The sequence below is a fragment of the Carcharhinus amblyrhynchos genome, chromosome 35 (assembly GCF_965287045.1).
Source record: "Carcharhinus amblyrhynchos chromosome 35, sCarAmb.v2.hapA, whole genome shotgun sequence".
Lineage (NCBI taxonomy): Eukaryota > Metazoa > Chordata > Chondrichthyes > Carcharhiniformes > Carcharhinidae > Carcharhinus > Carcharhinus amblyrhynchos.
Window position 1 is genome coordinate 6,486,973 of NC_137358.1, and position 17,522 is coordinate 6,504,494.

At 49.4% G+C, this 17,522-nt stretch overlaps 1 protein-coding gene across 1 annotated transcript in view; it reads left to right on the forward strand.

The window, feature by feature from the left end:
• Positions 1-2,627: 2,627 nt before the first annotated feature.
• Positions 2,628-17,522, forward strand: part of syt3 (synaptotagmin III) — a 57,708-nt gene continuing 42,813 nt past the window's right edge. The window contains exon 1 of the mRNA XM_080217307.1: positions 2,628-2,816. Within this exon, the coding sequence (XP_080073433.1) occupies positions 2,663-2,816 (154 nt within the window). The 5' untranslated portion in view covers positions 2,628-2,662. The remainder of the gene's footprint in view (positions 2,817-17,522) is intronic.

Consider the following 17,522-nt stretch of genomic DNA (forward strand, 5'->3'; position numbering starts at 1 on the left):
GAGAATGAGGGAGTCGCTCCCATGGGGAGTCATCGAAGGGAATAGCTTAGCTGTTTTTAAGGGAAGCTGGAAAACAGGAAGGAGAAAGGAATGGACAGGAATGATGCTGGATCGGGACGATAGGGATGGGTGGAGGCTTGTAGGAATAGGTGGATAATTTGGGCTGAATGGCCTCTGTCTGTACCGTAAATCCAATATAACTCTGTGCATTCCCATGCTGTATTGGAACAGGAGCCAATCGATGTGGGGAAAGGGTTAATGGGAGAGTGTGAAAGGATTCATTATTCTAGAGAGGGATACGGATAAGGGAGCGGGGAGAGACGAAACTGCTTCTCATTCCGATATCACCGGACCTCTCGGGCAAATTGCCATCGCCGTGTGTCAGGGTCTCGAGAATGACGGAGGAGCTTTTCCTTTATTCCAAGAGGAAATAAATTAAAATGAGATTAAAGGTTCATTAATTTGAATGAATGCTCCTGGAACTCTCGACGCACAATGGATCAATCAGAAAAAAGCCTGTCCTCGCCACGGAGTGAATCAAAGGGTTAATCGCGCGCGTGAGGAGAATGAGGGAAAAAGTTAATGTGTAAACGGCATGGAGTGACAGCGCTGCAGGGAAACAATGCAGGAAAGGAATTAAGATGGAGAGAGTGAGGGAAGCTGAGAGGGAGAGACAGAGGAGGGGGTGGGAAAGTCAGGGGGGCTGGGATTTTCCAGCCACGCCCACCCCAAAACTGGAAAATCTCGTCTGAGCTCAATGGACGCCCCCACCCCCGCTCCTCCAGGCCCACTACGATTCCCCGTGGCAGGCGGGACAGGAAAACTACCCCCCCCAGAGTGGGAGAGAAAGGAGGAGGGAGAGACGGAAGAGGGGCAAGAGTGTGAGAGGGATGATAGATAGATGGAGGGAGAGAGAGCAGGAGAGGAGAGATAAAGCAGAGAGGGAGAGAAAGAAGGGAGAGAAAGGGCAATGTGGGAAAGGGGGAGAAAGTGGGGAAGACGGAGAGGGGGAAAGGAAAAATAAAAGGACAGAGAGGGGGAGAGAGAGGGAAAGGAGGAAAGACAGAGAGAGGAGGGAAAGGGGAAAGGCAGAGCGGGAGAGAGAGAGAGAAAGGGGGAGAAAGAGAGAGGAGGGAGAACAGTCAAAAAGAGAGAGAAGGGAATAGTATGTGTGTGTGTGAGAGAGGAGAAAGACAGAGAGAGGCGGGGAGGGATAAGGCAGAGCAGGAGAGAGATAAAGGTGGGGGGAAGAGAGAGAGAAGGGAAGAGTGTGTGTACGCGTATGAGAGAGAGGGGGAAAGACCGAGAGAGAGAGAGAGAGAAAGACAGAGAGGAGGGGGAGAAGCAGAGAGAGAGAGTGTGAAGATAGAGAGAGTGTGAGGACAGGAAAACAGAGATGAAACAGAGGAAGATTTGGAGCAGACAGAGGCCATTCAGCCCCTCATCCTGATCCTCACTCGGATGCAGTCACAGCCAATACCAGGCACAAATTGCCCATTCCTATTGAGGCCTGGAGTTTGCTTTTTGTCCACGCTCTCCCAGGCTTCACCTGCACGTAGTGGGGGAGCAGGGGGGAGCGATGGTGGGTCCCCGTCAGTAGCTAATTACACTCAGCGCGCCCCGCTGTGATTCCTGGCCCTTGATGCTGAGTCTACCTTTCACTGTCCCACATCAAGGCTGTGTGTAGGTGGGCGCAGTTATATTTGGGAGCAGAGTGTTTGTGTGATAATGAGGGAAGCAATGAGAAGGAACGCATTCTCCCTTCTCTTTGTGCGCCGTTCATTACCCAATTCATTTTCCTTTCGCAGGCCGGGCTCCCTTCGCCATGACGGCCAACTGCCTTCCAGCCTCTTGAGCGTTCTTCCCCGGGATCGGGATTCGACGGCCGTCTCCCTCCGAGGAATCGTGGGGCCGGGGCGGGGTCCCCTTCCGCCGTTTTGAGCTCCGAGGATCCAAGAGGCCTTCCAAGCCCCCTCGGTGAGGAGGGGGGGAGGGGGGAAATCACGGACTGTGCGAGAGATGGACCTCCGTGCTGAGGTAACGCGGGCCGGGGGGGAGGTGACCGGGGAGGCCCGGCCTCCGCAATAAAGCCTCCACCGAGGGAAGACCTCGCCGACCTCTGATCCAGGAAGTAATAAGGGTCGGCTGCTTTCCGCACCCCCCCCCCCCCCCCCCCAACTCAACCCAGTGGCCAAGCAGGAAGTTGAGGCTCATTTCCCCACACCCTCGCAACCAAGGCCTCAGTTCAGACCATGCGCAACTGGGGCCTGTACTTTGAACGACTTCAGACAACTTGTGCTTCTTCCCAACTGAGAATGGAGCTGGCTTTCATCGCGCTGAGACCCACCGACTTCACCTGAGGATTGAAATATTCGAAGAGTTTCCCCCCTCTGCCTCCCCCGAGCTCCCCGCCGCTACTCAGTCAAACCAAGAAGGGCCACGGATTGTTCTAGATTTCCCCTCCCACAGGACCTGGGAGAGCTGAAAACTCAAGATCTTCCCCACCCAGCCGTCCAAACTCCCGCCCCCCACCCCCCCCCCCCCCACCCTCCATCGCTCACGGAGTCCCCACCCAAGTCGGGAAGTGGTTTTTTTTTGCTCTTTATTTATTTCCCCCCCTCCCTCCCCTTCTTCCTCGCGCCGAAGGCAATGCTGTGGCGAGATGTCGGGCGACGGGGAGGAAGAGCTTTGCCGTAGCGCCTTGGCGCTGGTCAGCGAGCTGTGCCTCAGTGTCCGGGAGAACCGCATCAAGGAGAAATGCATCGAGTTCTCTTACCTCATGCGCGACCGAGACCGCACACGCCACATCGAGACAGGTAACCAACTGGGGGGGTGGGGAGGGCTCTTCCAGATAGAATTGCAAGTCCGACTGCACGGAAGGAGGCCATTTGGCTCATTGTGACTGTACTAACTCAGTTCCACTCCCCACAACCCAGAAATCTTTCTTGGGGACGCGGGTCTCGCTGGCCGGGCCCTGCATTTGTTGCCCATCCCTAATTGCCCCTTTGGAGTGTCTCGCCGGGCCATTTCAGAGGGGCAGTTGAGAGTCAACCGCATCGCTGTGGCTCTGGAGCCACATGTAGGCCAGACCGGGGTGAGGGCGACCGATTTCCTTGCCTCAGGGGCATGAGTGAACCAGATGTGCTTTTTTTAACGGTCATCACGTTGAGTTAGCACGGCTGCCTCATGGGCCCGGGTTCGATTCCTGGCTCGGGTCACTGTCTGCGCGGAGTCTGCACATTCTCCCCGTGTCTTCGTGGGTTTCCTCCGGATGCTCCGGTTTCCTCCCGCATTCCGAAATACATGCTGGTTGGGGTGCATTGGCTAAATTCTCCGTCAGTGTACCCAAACAGGCGCGGGAATGTGGCGGCTAGGGGGATTTTCACATTAACTTCATTGCGGTGTTAATGTAAGCTTTAGTTGTGACTAATAAATAAATTAGTTAATCCCACTCTACACAACCTGGAAAATCGTCCCCATTTCGGTCTGTACATACTCGTTTTATCGTTTCCCGGGTCGCGGGCATCACTGGTTGGCCACTATTTATTGCCCATCCCTAATTGCCCTTGGGGTGTCTCGCTCAGCCAGTTCACAGGGCAGTTAAGAGTCAACCACACTGCTGTGGGACTGGAGTCACATGTAGGCCAGACAGAGTAAAGCTGGCAGATTTCCTCCCCCAAAGGGAACCAGTTGGGTTTGGTGAAAGTTGTCATGGTTACCATCATTGAGAAAAGCTTTTAATCCCAAATTTTATTCATCAATTGCATTTGAATCCCTGGTTTGCTAATGCTTTAGATCTATGTGATGTAATATTTATATATACGTACATACATGTATATATACATGTGTGTGTATGTATATCTTTGTGCACATGTGTCATATATACGGTGGCACAGTGGTTAGCACCGCTGCCTCACAGCGCCAGGGACCTGGGTTCACTTCCCAGCTTGGGTCACTGTCTGTGTGGAGTTTGCACATTCTCCCCGTGTCTGCTTGGGTTTCCTCCGGTTGCTCCGATTTCCTCCCACAGTCCGAAAATGTGTGGGTTAGGTGGTTTGGCCATGCTAAATTCTTCTTTTGTGTCAGGGGTACTAGCTAGGGTAAATGCACGGGGTTATGGGGAGAGGGCCTGGATGGACTTGTAGTCAGCGCAAACTCGATGGGCCGAAAATATGGACATTGTTAGTTTCATGTATATTTTTTATTTATTCACCCATGCGTCGCTGACTGACTAACATTTATTGCCCATCCCTAGTTGCCCAGGACAGTTAAGAGTCATTGCTGTGGGTCTGGAGTCACATGTAGGCCAGACCGGGTAAGAACGGCAGATTCCCTTCCCTAGAGGGACATTAGTGAACCAGATGGGCTTTTCCAACAATGGTTTCATGGTCATCAGTAGGTTCTCAATTCCAGATTTTCTTTTTATTGAATTCAAATCCCACCATCTGCCGTGCCGGGATTCGAACCCGGGTCCCCAGAACATGAGCTGAATTTCTGGATTAATAGTCTAGCGATAATACCATGAGGCCATCACCTCCTCCTTAGTGTCCAAAGCTGTCGATTGGCCATGCTAAATTGTCCCTTAGTGTCCAAAGATGCACACGTTAGTTGGATTGGCCATGCTAAATTTTCTCTTAGCGCCCAAAGATGCGTAGATTAGGTGGGTTGGCGAAAATAGAGGCATTAGTGGGCTTTCTTAGCTATATTGTCGACATGGGGGGACCAGGACAGGGTATTGGTGATCTGAACATCTAAAAGCTTGAAACTCTTGGCCCTTTCTACTCCGTCCCCATTGATGTAGATTGCGGTATGTTCTCTACTACACTTCCTGAAGTCAGTGACAATCTCCTTCATTTTGTTAACATTGAGGAAAAGATTATTGTCGCCGCACCAGTTCACCAGACTCTCTATCTCCTTCCTGTACTCTGGCTCATCATTGTTTAAGATCCAACCTCCTGTGGTGGTGTCGTCAGCAAACTTGAAAATCGAAATGGAGGTGCTGCAGAGAGTCGCTTGAGGCCTTATGAGGCAGGGTTTGGCTGATGGTTTGACTGGGGAATTCATTGCAGTTGGAATCATCAATATCCAAAAGCGAACACATTTGTCCCTCTTAATGTGAGCCAGACATTGGGAATGAGGATCTCGGCTCTGCAGCCCCCCAATTCCGACCTCCTGCACATCACAGGGCCATCATTGTGGAGCAAGGAGAAAGCCATTCAGCCCATTGAGTTCATACTACCTCTCTGTAGAGCAATACCATTCCCCTGCTCTATCATTAAAAAAAAGTGCATTTATTAGTCACAGTAAGGTTTACGTTAACACTGCAGTGAAGTTATTGTGAATGCCTCAGCTATCCATCCTTTTGAAAGGCATTTTGTCCACTTCCAGCACCCAGACAGCCACCGAGTTTCAGCTCATCACCACTTGCTGCGTTCCCCCCGCCTCCCCACCTCCTGTCTCTTGCTTCAGGTTTGTGTCCATTAGTTGGGGCAGCACCGTGGCACCGTGGTTAGCACTGCTGCATCACAGTACCAGAGACCTGGGTTTGATTCCAGCTCTGGTGACTGTCCTTGTGGAGTCTGCACGTTCTCCCTGTGTCTGCGTGGGTTTCCTCCAAGTGCTCCAGTTTCCTGCCACAGTCCAAGTTAGATGGATTGGCCATACTAAATTGGCCCTGAGTGTCCAAAGATGTGCAGGTTAGATGGATTGACCATGCTAAATTGGCCCTGAGTGTCCAAAGGTGTGTAGGTTAGATGGATTGGCCATGCTAAATTGCCCCTTAGTGTCCAAAGGTGTGTAGGTTAGATGGATTGGCCATGCTAAATTGCCCCTTAGTGTCCAAAGATGTGCAGGTTAGATGGATTGACCATGCTAAATTGGCCCTGAGTGTCCAAAGGTGTGTAGGTTAGATGGATTGGCCATGCTAAATTGCCCCTTAGTGTCCAAAGGTGTGTAGGTTAGATGGATTGGCCATGCTAAATTGCCCCTTAGTGTCCAAAGATGTGCAGGTTAGGTGCATTGGCCATGCTAAATTGGCCCCGAGTGTCCACTGATGTGCATGATGGTTTAGTAGGATAAACTCATGGGATTACGTGGCAAAAGCCTGGGTGGAATACTTTGTTTAAGTTTACAGTTTATTTATTAGTATCATAAGTAGGCTTACATTAACACCGCAATGAATTTACTGTGTAAATCCCCTAGTTGCCACACTCCAGTGCCTGTTCGCGTACACTGAGGGAGAATTTAGCACGGCCAATGCACCCTAACCAGCATGTCTTTCAGACTGTGGGAGGAAACCGGAGCACCCGGAAGAAACCCACGTGGGCACAAGGATAACGTGCAGACTCCGCACAGGCAGTGACCCAAACTGGGAATCGAACCCGGGTCTCCGACACTGTGAGGCAGCAGCACTAACCACTGTGCCAGTTGGTACGTGATGGTCAGACTTTTGTATCTTTTTTGTTTCTGATTCCAGCGTCCGCAGTATATTGCTTTTGTCGAAACGGATAGTTTGGATTTTGTTCGTGAATCCGGCTGGTTAAGTTTAAAGTTTATGAATTTTATTTGTCTGCTAGCATCACAAGTAGGCTTAATTAACACCGCAATGAAGTTACTGTGAAAATTCCCTGGTTGCCACACTCCGGTGCCTGTTCGGGTACACCGAGGGAGAATTTAGCATGGCCAATGCACCCTCACCAGTATGTCATTCGGACTGTGGGAGGTAGGGAGGGGAGGTGGTCATGGTTCTCTGCTGGGCACCCAGCCCGTACTTATCCAGTACTAATGTGTGTTTGATAGTGCATTTAAATATCCACCTAATCTTTCATTAAACAGTATTCTGCAGAGTAATCAATTTAGTGAGACAGTGCAGCCTTTTAATTTCTATTCTGTCACTTGGCAGAGACTTAATTAAAGGAAAAAGTTATCTAGATAAATCCAGATGTTAAAAAGAGAGGTTTTCATGTCAGATTGTTAGTCTCCCACTTGCTTAGACGCTTCGCAGAGATTTACAGCACTGAAAGAGGCCCTTCAGCCCATTGTGTCTCTGCTGGCCATCAAGCACCTATCTATCGCCCATTCACCTGATGAAGGAGCAGCGCTCAGAAAGTTCATGATACCAAATGAACTTTAACCTTGGACTTTACGGGCAGCACGGTGGTTAGCACGGCTGCCTCACAGTGCCGGGGATCCGGGTTCGATTCCGGCCTTGGGTCACTGTCTGTGTGGAATCTGCACGTTCTCTCCATGTCTGCATGGGTTTCCTCCAGTTTCCTCCCACAGTCCGAAAGATGGTCTGGTTAGGGTGCATTGGCCGTGCTAAATTCTCCCTCCGTGTACCCGAACAGGCGCCGGGGTGTGGTGACGAGGGGATTTTCGCAGTAACTTCATTGCAGTGTTAATGCAAGCCTACTGGTGACACTAATTAATAAAACTTTAAACTTTGCTGCCGTGCAACTTCTCACTGTGCCCGCCCCAGTCCAATGCCAGCATCCCCGCATCATCATCTATCGTCTACTATCTGTGAATGCCAGAAGCGGCCCCACTGTGTCCCCAGGCCGTGGATTCACAGCGTTGGAGATTACCCCTCTACAAGTCCGCTCCGTGGTCAAGTCAGGTGATAGATTCTCGACAGGCCAACGATTTTCAGTTGGCTATTCTCTGCGACGTGCAGAGTCCACCCCCTTCCCTCCCACCCCTTACAATTCACCGTGAGCTCACAGGAATTCTGGTGAGAGAGGCAGGGACCTGGTGGTATTTTCGCTGAACTAGAGAGCCAGAGTAATTCTCTGAGGGATCCGGGTTTGAATCCCACCATGGCAGATGGTGAAATTCGAATTTAATAAAAATCCGGATTTAAATTGGTCAATTGGGCCAGTGGGCTGATGAATGGCGGATGGAGTTTAATTAGATAAATGTGAGGTGATGCGTTTTGGTAGATTGAACCAGGGCAGGATTTGTTCAGTTAACGGTAGGGCGTTGGGAGCAGTTACAAAACAAAGAGAACTAGGGGTACAGGTTCATAGTTCCTTGGAAGTGGAGTCACAGGTGGACAGAGTGGTGAAGAAAGCATTCGGCATGCTTGGTTTCATTGGTCAGAACATTGAATACAAGGGTTGGGACATCTTGTTGAAGTTGTACAAGACATTGGTAAGACCACACTTGGAATATTGTGTGCAGTTCTGGTCACCCTATTATAGGAAGGATATTATTAAACTAGAAAGAGTGCAGAAGAGATTTACTTGGACACTACCAGGACTTGACGGTTTGAGTTATAAGGAGAGGCTGGATAGACTGGGACTTTTTTCTTTGGAGTGTAGAAGGCTGAGGGGTGATCTTATAGAGGTCTATAAAATAATGAGGGGCATAGATCAGCTAGATAGTCAATATCTTTTCCCAAAGGTAGGGGAGTCTAAAACTAGAAGGTATAGGTTTAAAGTGAGAGGGGAGAAATACAAAAGGGTCCAGAGGGGCAATTGTTTCACACACAGGGTGGTGAGTTTCTGGAACAAGCTGCCAGAGGTAGTAGTAGAGGCGGGTACAATTTTGTCTTTTAAAAAGCATTTAGACAGTTACATGAGTGAGATGGGTCTAGAGGGCCAAATGCAGGCAATTTTTTGCTAGCTTATGGGTTTAAAAAAAAATGGCGGCATGGACAAATTGGGCCAAAGGGCCTGTTTCCATGCTGTAAATCTCGGTGACTCTATGACTCTTAAATCTAATGATGATCACGAAACCATTGTCAAAACCTGGGTTTCTAGGTGTACTGATCCACAGTCCCTTGAAAGTGGCACCATGCATGCATAAGGTGTTTAAGAAGGCGTATGTGATGTTTGCCTCCATCATTTGGGGGTGTAGAGTATAAAAAAATGGAATGTCTTCTTTCAACTGCCTAGGACTTCATTTAGGCCTCTTTCGTAATATTGCGTACACTTCTGGTCGCCACACCACCAGAAGGACGAGGAGGCTTTGCAGAGTTTACAGAAAAGGTTTACCGGGATGTTGCCGGTTTTGGAGGGTATTAACTATGAGGGGAGATTGGAGAAACTTGGTTTGTTTACACTTGAACGTCGGAGGCTGAGGGGGTGACCTGCTGGAAGTCTACAAAATGATGAGAGGCACAGATAGGATGGATAGTTGGAGACTTTTTCCCAGGATAGAAAGGCCCGTTACTAGGGGCCAGAGGTTGAGGGTAAAAGGGGGAAAGTTTAAAGGAGACATGAGAGGCAAGTTTTTTACACAAAAGGGTGGTAACTGCCTGGACTGTGCTGCCAGAGGAGGTGGTCGAAGCAGATATAATATAACACAATGCTTAAAAGACATCTTGATAAATACATGGATAGGCAGAGAGTGGAAGGTTGTGAAGGTAGCCCAATCCATCACGCAATCCAGCCTCCCGTCCATTGACTCTGTCTACACTTCCCGCTGCCTCGGCAAAGCAGCCAGAATAATTAAGGACCCCACGCACCCCGGACATTCTCTCTTCCATTGGGAAAAAGATACAAAAGTTTAAAGTCACGTACCAACCGACTCAAGAACAGCTTCTTCCCTGTTGCTGTCAGACTTCTGAATAGACCTGCCTTGCATTAAGTTGATCTTTCTCTATACCCTAGCTATGACTGTAACATGACATTCTGCACTCTCTCATTTCCTTCTCTATGAACGATCTATATAGCGCGCAAGAAACAATACTTCTCACTGCATGCTAATACATGTGAGAATAATAAATCAGATCAAATCAAAAAGGGATTCAAACTTCATAGAAGCAAAGGGTGCTTAGTTTAGAAAGGTGTCATGTGTTGGCGCAGGCTTGATGGGCCGAAGGGCTGTTCCTGTGCTGTACCATTCTTCGTTCTCCTTCGTTCTACTCTATTCCAATTTTTCAGCACTTGGTCCCTACCCTTGTGTGTCAAGCACTCATCTAAATGCTTCTTAAACACGACGGTTTCTGTCTTTACCATCCTTTCAGGTGGGGAACAGGTTCATTATTCTTTGCCTCTCCATCTGAATACTGAAATGACACTGGGCAGCATCAGACACTCCACCCAACCTGCCATCCACACAACTTGTAATTGTTTCAACAACACCTTCCAAACCCGCCACCTCTACCATCTAGAAAGGAGAAGAGCAGCAGACTCATGGGAACACCATCACCGGGAGATTCCCTTCCAAGCCTCTCGCCATCCTGATTCAGAATCATATTAGTCGCTCCTTCACTGTCAGTGAGTGATGGTGGGGGCACAGTGGTTAGCATGGCTGCCTCAGAGCACCAGGGTCCCGGGTTCAATTCCCACTTTGGGCGACCGGCTGTGTGAAGTTCGCACATTCTCCCCATATCTCTGGGGGCTTCCTCCACCCTCGAACGATGTGCAAGTTAGATGGATTGGCCATGCTAAATTGTCCCTTAGTGTCCCAAGATGTGCAGGTTAGGTGGATTGGTCTTGCTAAATTGTCCCTTAGTGTCCAAAGATGAGCAGGTTAGGGGGATTGGTCTTGCTAAATTGTCCCTTAGTGTCCAAAGATGAGCAGGTTAGGGGGATTGGTCTTGCTAAATTGTCCCTTAGTGTCCCAAGATGTGCAGGTTAGGTGGATTGGTCTTGCTAAATTGTCCCTTAGTGTCCCAAGATGAGCAGGTTAGGTGGATTGGTCTTGCTAAATTGTCCCTTAGTGTCCCAAGATGAGCAGGTTAGGTGGATTGGTCATGCTAAACAAACCCTGATGGCATTAAAAGCAGTTTTGGATGGGACTCAGGCAGGTTTCTCTGCCTTCCCTCCCCTACCCCAAACCCTCCTGCCCCTCTCCCCCACCCTCGAAACCAGGAGCAGGAAATCCCTCCCTCCTGGTGGAACCCCGTGCCAATGTGGGAAGGTATTCTGTTCCGCCCTCTGCCCAGGGACTCACTCCAGCCCTCAGCCCTCCTTTGCCCCAAGAGATCCCCCTTCCCACCAGAAGGAGCGCGCTTGCTCAGCTCTCCCCTCCCCCGGTGTCCCTGGGTCGATATTTCACACCTCCCTCCCACGACCCCCAGCCCCCGACTCCGGCAGTGAACTGGTCACGTCGCTGTTTGTGGGATCTTGCTGTGCGTGACCAGGCTGCACCCCCCCCCCCCCCCCCTCCCCGGGGTTCAGACAGCGGTGGGGAGTGATGCCTCAGAGAGCAATAAGTGGCTGCGAGGCATCCAGGAATGGTGAATGGGTGCTATCGAAATGCAATCTCTCTCTCTCTCTATCTCCTTATCAGTATTAACTAGGTGGGCTCAGTTTCACAGCCTGACTCATCCCACAACCGTAATATCCCGCCTGAAGTCAGCGGGCCTTCCCACGCTCCGGCCCTCGCCCGCTCCGATTCCCGTGGCGGGCGGGGCTGTAGAATTCCGGCGGGATGTGTTCCTCCGGCACTCTCGGAGACTGGGATCCATCCCCCTACGTGCCAGTCTCCGTCCCTACCTACAGTAACCCTGGTTTATTTTTAGCACAGCGTAATTGTATTGGCAAATAGATTTAGCAGAATATCGATGCTGTGTAATGCAGTGCGGAGAGCTTGCCCACATCGCAGCCTCACGTCAATATAGACCCAGCTTCCTCTGCCACTGACAGCCAAAACACTCCCGTTGCCTCGCGGTTCTCAAAACTCCCCCAAGGCAGTCAGCTAATCCCTCTCGGAAACTGCAATGTGAATGCCAGGCTGTCAAATAGATGAGGCTGGGAAGTCCCCTGTGGCTTCCTCCACTGTTAATCAAGGCACTATTACACCCTGTGTAAACAAGCAGGTTAAGGACCCCTCACTATAATTGCAAAGCAAGACATTTACATAAGACATCGGAACAGAATTAGGCCACTCGGCCCATCGAGTCAGCAGGTGATCAAGAAGGTGAATGGGATGCTGGCCTTCATAGCGAGGGGGATAGAATATAAAAGCAGGGAGGTCTTGCTGCAACTGTACAGGGCACTGGTGAGGCCGCAGCTGGAGTACTGTGTGCAGTTTTGGTCGCCACACTTGCGCAAGGATATATTGGCCTTAGAGGGAGTGCAGAGGAGGTTCAGTAGGCTGATACCGGAGATGAGGGGGTTGGACTATGAAGAGAGACTAAATAGACTGGGTCTGTACTCGTTGGAGTTTAGAAGGATGAGGGGGGATATAGGGCATTGGTGAGGCCGCAGCTGGAGTACTGTGTGCAGTTTTGGGCGCCGTACTTACGCAAGGATATTTTGGCCTTGGAGGGAGTGCAGAGGAGGTTTACTAGGCTGATGCCGGAGTTGAGGGGGTTGAGCTATGAGGAGAGGCTGAATAAATTAGGCTTGTACTCGTTAGAGTTTAGAAGAATGAGGGGAGATCTCATTGAGACGTATAAGATGATGAATGGGATGGATAGGATAGAGGTGGAGAGACTCTTCCCGCTCAGAAAGGACAGTAGGATTAGGGGGCACAGCCTCAAGATAAAGGGGGGGCGGTTTAGAACGGAGTTGAGGAGGAACTTCTTCACTCAAAGGGTGGTGAATCTCTGGAATTCTCTGCCCGTTGAAGTGGTGGAGGCTACCTCGCTAAATATTTTTAAGACGCGGGTTGATGGGTTTTTGATAAGAGAGGGGATTAAGGGTTATGGGGAGAGGGCGGGAATGTGGAACTGAGCCACGACAGATCAGCCATGATCTTATTGAATGGCGGGGCAGGCTCGAAGGGCTAGATGGCCTACTCCTGCTCCTATTTCTTATGTTCTTATAAGATAATGAAGGGGATGGATAGGGTAGAGGTAGAGAGACTCTTCCTGCTTAGAAAGGATAGCAGGACTAGAGGACACAGCCTCAAGATAAAGGGGGCGCAGTTTAGATCAGAGTTGAGGAGGAACTTCTTCACTCAAAGGGTGGTGAATCTCTAGAATTCTCTGCCCGTTGAAGTGGTGGAAGCTACCTCACTAAATATATTTAAGTCACGGGTAGGTAGGTTTTTGATGGACAGGGGAATTAAGGGGAGAAAGCGGGAAAGTGGAGCTGATCCACTTCAGATCAGCCATGATCTTATTGAATGGCGGGGCAGGCTCGAAGGGCTAGATGGCCTACTCCTGCTCCTATTTCTTATATTCTTATGTTCTTATGCTCCACCACGGCTGATATATTTCTCACCCCCATTCTCCTGCCTTATCCCCATAACCCCTCATCCCCTTATTAATCAAGAACCTATCTATGTCTTAAAGACACTCAATGGCCTCCACAGCCTTCTGAGGCAAAGAGTTCCACAGCTTCACCACTCTGGCTGAAGAAATTCCTCCTCATCTCTGTTTTAAAGGATCGTCCCTTTAGCCTGAGGTTCTGGTTCTAGTTTTTCCTTCTAGTGGAAACATCCTCTCCACATCCACTCTATCCAGGCCTCGCAGTATCCTGTAAGTTTCAATAAGATCCCCCCTCATTCTTCTAAACTCCAATGAGTACAGACCCAGAATCCTCAACTGTTCCTCATATGGACAATTTCTCCTCAACCTGAGACTCTTAAGCTCTCGGCCTGGGTACAGAGACAGTCAGTCACTGTTCACCGTCTCCAGTTCCACCTCAATGAGCTCAGGAATAAAAAAAGACTCCAAGGAAAACCATCTCCACTTCCCCCAACCCACCAACTCCTGCCCACAAACCCCCACACACCCCAGTGCCTGATTTTCTCCACACCCCGCACCTCTGTTTCCTTCAGGTTCTCTGGATTCCTCCCACAGTCTGAAAGACAAACTGGTTAAGGTGCATTGGCCGTGCTAAATTCTCCCTCAGTGTACCCGAACAGGTGCTGGAGTGTGGCGACTAGGGGATTTTCACAGTAACTTCATTGCCCTGTTCATTGCCACTACTTGTGACATTAGTAAATCAACTTTAACTTTAAAACTGAGCAGGAACTTGGGCTTAATGGGTGCAGGGAAGGGGAATCGAACCTCGTTCAGAGGCAAGTTCACTGCCTATTAACTGTAAACATTGGCACTGTCACCTGCTGTGTCACAGATCCCGAAACCACGAGTCTGGGCCTTGGGATGGTAAGGGCTAAGAGCAGAAAGAGGCCATTCAAACCCTCCACCATTTGATAATGATCTGATTGTCACTTAACACTGGGCGGCACAGCGGTTAGCGTTGCTGTCTCACAGTGCCAGGGACCCGGGTTCGAGCCCCGGCTTGGGTCATTGTCTGTGCGGAGTCTGCACATTCTCCCCGTGTCGGCATGGGTTTCCTCTGGGTACTCCAATTTCCTCCCACAGTCTGAAAGATGAGTAGATTAGGTGGGATTTGCCATGCTAAATTACCTCTCAGTGTCCCAAGGTGTGCAGGTTAGGTGGATTGGCCATACTAAATTGCCCCTTAGTGCCCAAAGGTGTGCAGGTTAGGTGGATTGGCCATGCTAAGTTGCCCCTTAGTGCCCAAAGATGTTCAGGTTAGGTGGATTGGCCATGCTAAATTGCCCCTTAGTGCCCAAAGATGTTCAGGTTAGGTGGATTGGCCATGCTAAATTGCCCCTTAGTGCCCAAAGGTGTGCAGGTTAGGTGGATTGGCCATGCTAAATTGCCCCTTAGTGCCCAAAGATGTGCAGGTTAGGTGGATTGGCCATGCTAAATTGCCCCTTAGTGTCCAAAGATGGACAGATTAGGAGGATTAGTATGTGTGGTTACGAGGACAGGGCAGAGAAGAGGAGTTGGGCAATATACTCTGCCAGAGAATCATTGCAGACTCAATGGGCCAAATGGCCTCGTTTTGCACTGTGGGGACTTTATTCTATAAATTCCAATTACCTGGCTCACGCCATTCCCACCCACTCACTCCCACCTTAATTCTTGTCTCACTTATTGATCAAAAATCTGTCTTAATCCTCCCTATAAACACAAATCAGGAGACCATTCGGCCCCTCAGGCCTGCACTGCCATTCAATAAGTTTCCCCATTTACCCCAATACGTTTGGGACTTTTATTGATCAAGGATCAAACTACCTTTGCCTTAGAATCTGCCAATGACCCACTGCCCCCATCCCTCTCTGGGGAAGAGAGTTCCAAAGTGGCATGGGGCACAGTGGCTAGCACAGCTGCCTCACAGTGCCAGGGACCCATCCTGAGCTGCCCAAGGGCAGTTGAGAGTCAACCACATTGCTGTGGCTCTGGAGTCACAAGTAGGCCAGACCTAGGTAAGAACAGCAGATTTCCTTCACGAAAGGGACATTAGTGAACCAGATGGGTTTTTCTGACATTCGACACTGGGTAGATTCTTAATTCCAGACATTTATCAATTAAGTAGATTCTTAATTCCAGATATTCTTTTATTGAATTCAAATTCCACCGTCTGCCCGTGGCGGGATTCGAATCTGAATCTCCAGGGCATGAGTTGAGTTTCTGGATTAATAGTCTAGTGACTCGGGGTGGAATGGTGGCACAGTGGCTAGCACTGCTGCCTCACAGCACTAGGGACCTGGGTTCGATTCCTGGTTTGGGTCACTGTCTGGGCGGAGGTTGCATGTCCTCCCCGTGTCTGTGTGGGTTTCCCTCGGTTTCCTCCCACAGTCCAAAAATGTGCGGGTTACATTGACTGGCCGTGCGATATTGCCCCTTAGTGTTAGGAGGACTAGCTGGGATAAATATGTGGGAAAGGGGCTAGGTAGGGCTGTGGCCAGCGTGGAGTCGATGGGCTGAAAGGCCTCCTTCTGTACTGTAGGGATTCTATGATTCAATGAATAATACCAGTCAGCCATCCCCTCTTATGGTAAGGGGATCAAAGGTTATGTGGAAAAGGCGGGTGAATGGTGTTGAGAAATATATCAACCATTATAGAATGGTGGAGCAGACTTGATGGGCTGAATGGCCTAATTCTGCTCCTATATCATATGGTCTTATGATACAATTCTTTTGTTTACTGACCACCAGCTCCTAACTTGGACTGTACTAACCACAGTAACAGCTCAGATTGCTGCTGCACTGAAGGTGTGCGCTCCAATGTATTATTTATTAGCTCAATCGCAATGCAAATGCATTATTTAGCAGCGAGGCTGCTCAGGAAACCAAACAAAGGTTTTAATTACTGAATTAGCCTTCATTACACAGCCTAGCATCTTATGAAGATTATTTATCCATTTATAGGCTATTTATTATTGAGCAAATGCTGTAACCACTTTGCAAATGGAAGGCCTCCCCGCCACTCGTACTGGCCAATCGCTCAGCGACTCATTCAGAGTCTGTGCGACATGAAGGGCTACACAAAGTCCAGAACCAGCTGGTTCCAAGCAGTAAGTTACTGATGCCCGTCTCATTTGTTCAGGGAAGGATTACAGAAAGTTGGAAGGGCCTTCAAAGGCTTGGATTGGACCCATTGACTCTGTCTACACTTCCCACACCGACTCTCCAACACAGCGTCCCACACTGGCCCTATCCCCGTAACCCCACATATTCACCCCGCTAATCCTCCCAACCTACACAACTAGGGACATTAAAATGCAATTTAGCATGACCAATCCACCTAACCTGCAAATCTTTGGACACTAAGTGGCAATTTAGCATGGCCAATCCAACTAACTACACATCTTTGGACACTAAGGAGCAATTTAGCATGGCCAATCCACCTAACCTGCACATCTTTGGACACTAAGGGGCAATTTAGCATGGCCAATCCACCTAACTTGCACATCTTTGGACATTAAGGAGCAATTTAGCATGGCCAATCCACCTAACCTGCACATCTTTGGACATTAAGGAGCAATTTAGCATGGCCAATCCACCTAACCTGCACCTCTTACGATATTAAGATGCAATTTAGCACGGCCAATCCAACTAACTACACATCTTTGGACACTAAGGAGCAATTTGGCATGGCCAATCCACCTAACCTGCACATCTTTGGACACTAAGGGGCAATTTAGCACGGCCAATCCACCTAACCTGCACATCTTTGGACACTAAGGAGCAATTTAACATGGTCAATCCACCTAACCTGCACCTCTTACGATATTAAGATGCAATTTAGCACAGCCAATCCAACTAACTACACATCTTTGGACACTAAGGAGCAATTTAGCATGGCCAATCCACCTAACCTGCACATCTTTGGACACCACCCATTGACTCTTTCCACGCCAACTCTTAAACAGAGCATTCCACTATGATGACTTCAGCCAACCTAAGGAGGCTGGCTTGCCAGAGTATGAACTACCTGGTGAGTCCTCCTTAAGTTAATTTGAGTTAGCTTATTTGGTTGGTATGCAAAAGAGATACCTGATGAGTCCTGTGAAGTGGTGGCTTAGTTGGTTAAGGCACTTGCCTAGTAAACAGGAGATGCTGAGTTCAAATCTCAGCAGTGCCTTTGTGGACGTTGCACTCACAATAAGAGCTACCTGATGAGCCCGAATTGATGGTTAAGTCAGGGAGCCTCATGCTCCCTGTTCAAAGCAGGTCTGTCAGACTCCCAGCCTGCCATTCGGCAGGGAGCAACTGGAGAGCGGGCTGTGTACGGACGTATGGTGTAAATAAAGTAACTTGGTGATAAGACTCTTGCTTCCGTGGAGTCAATTACTCCCACCCA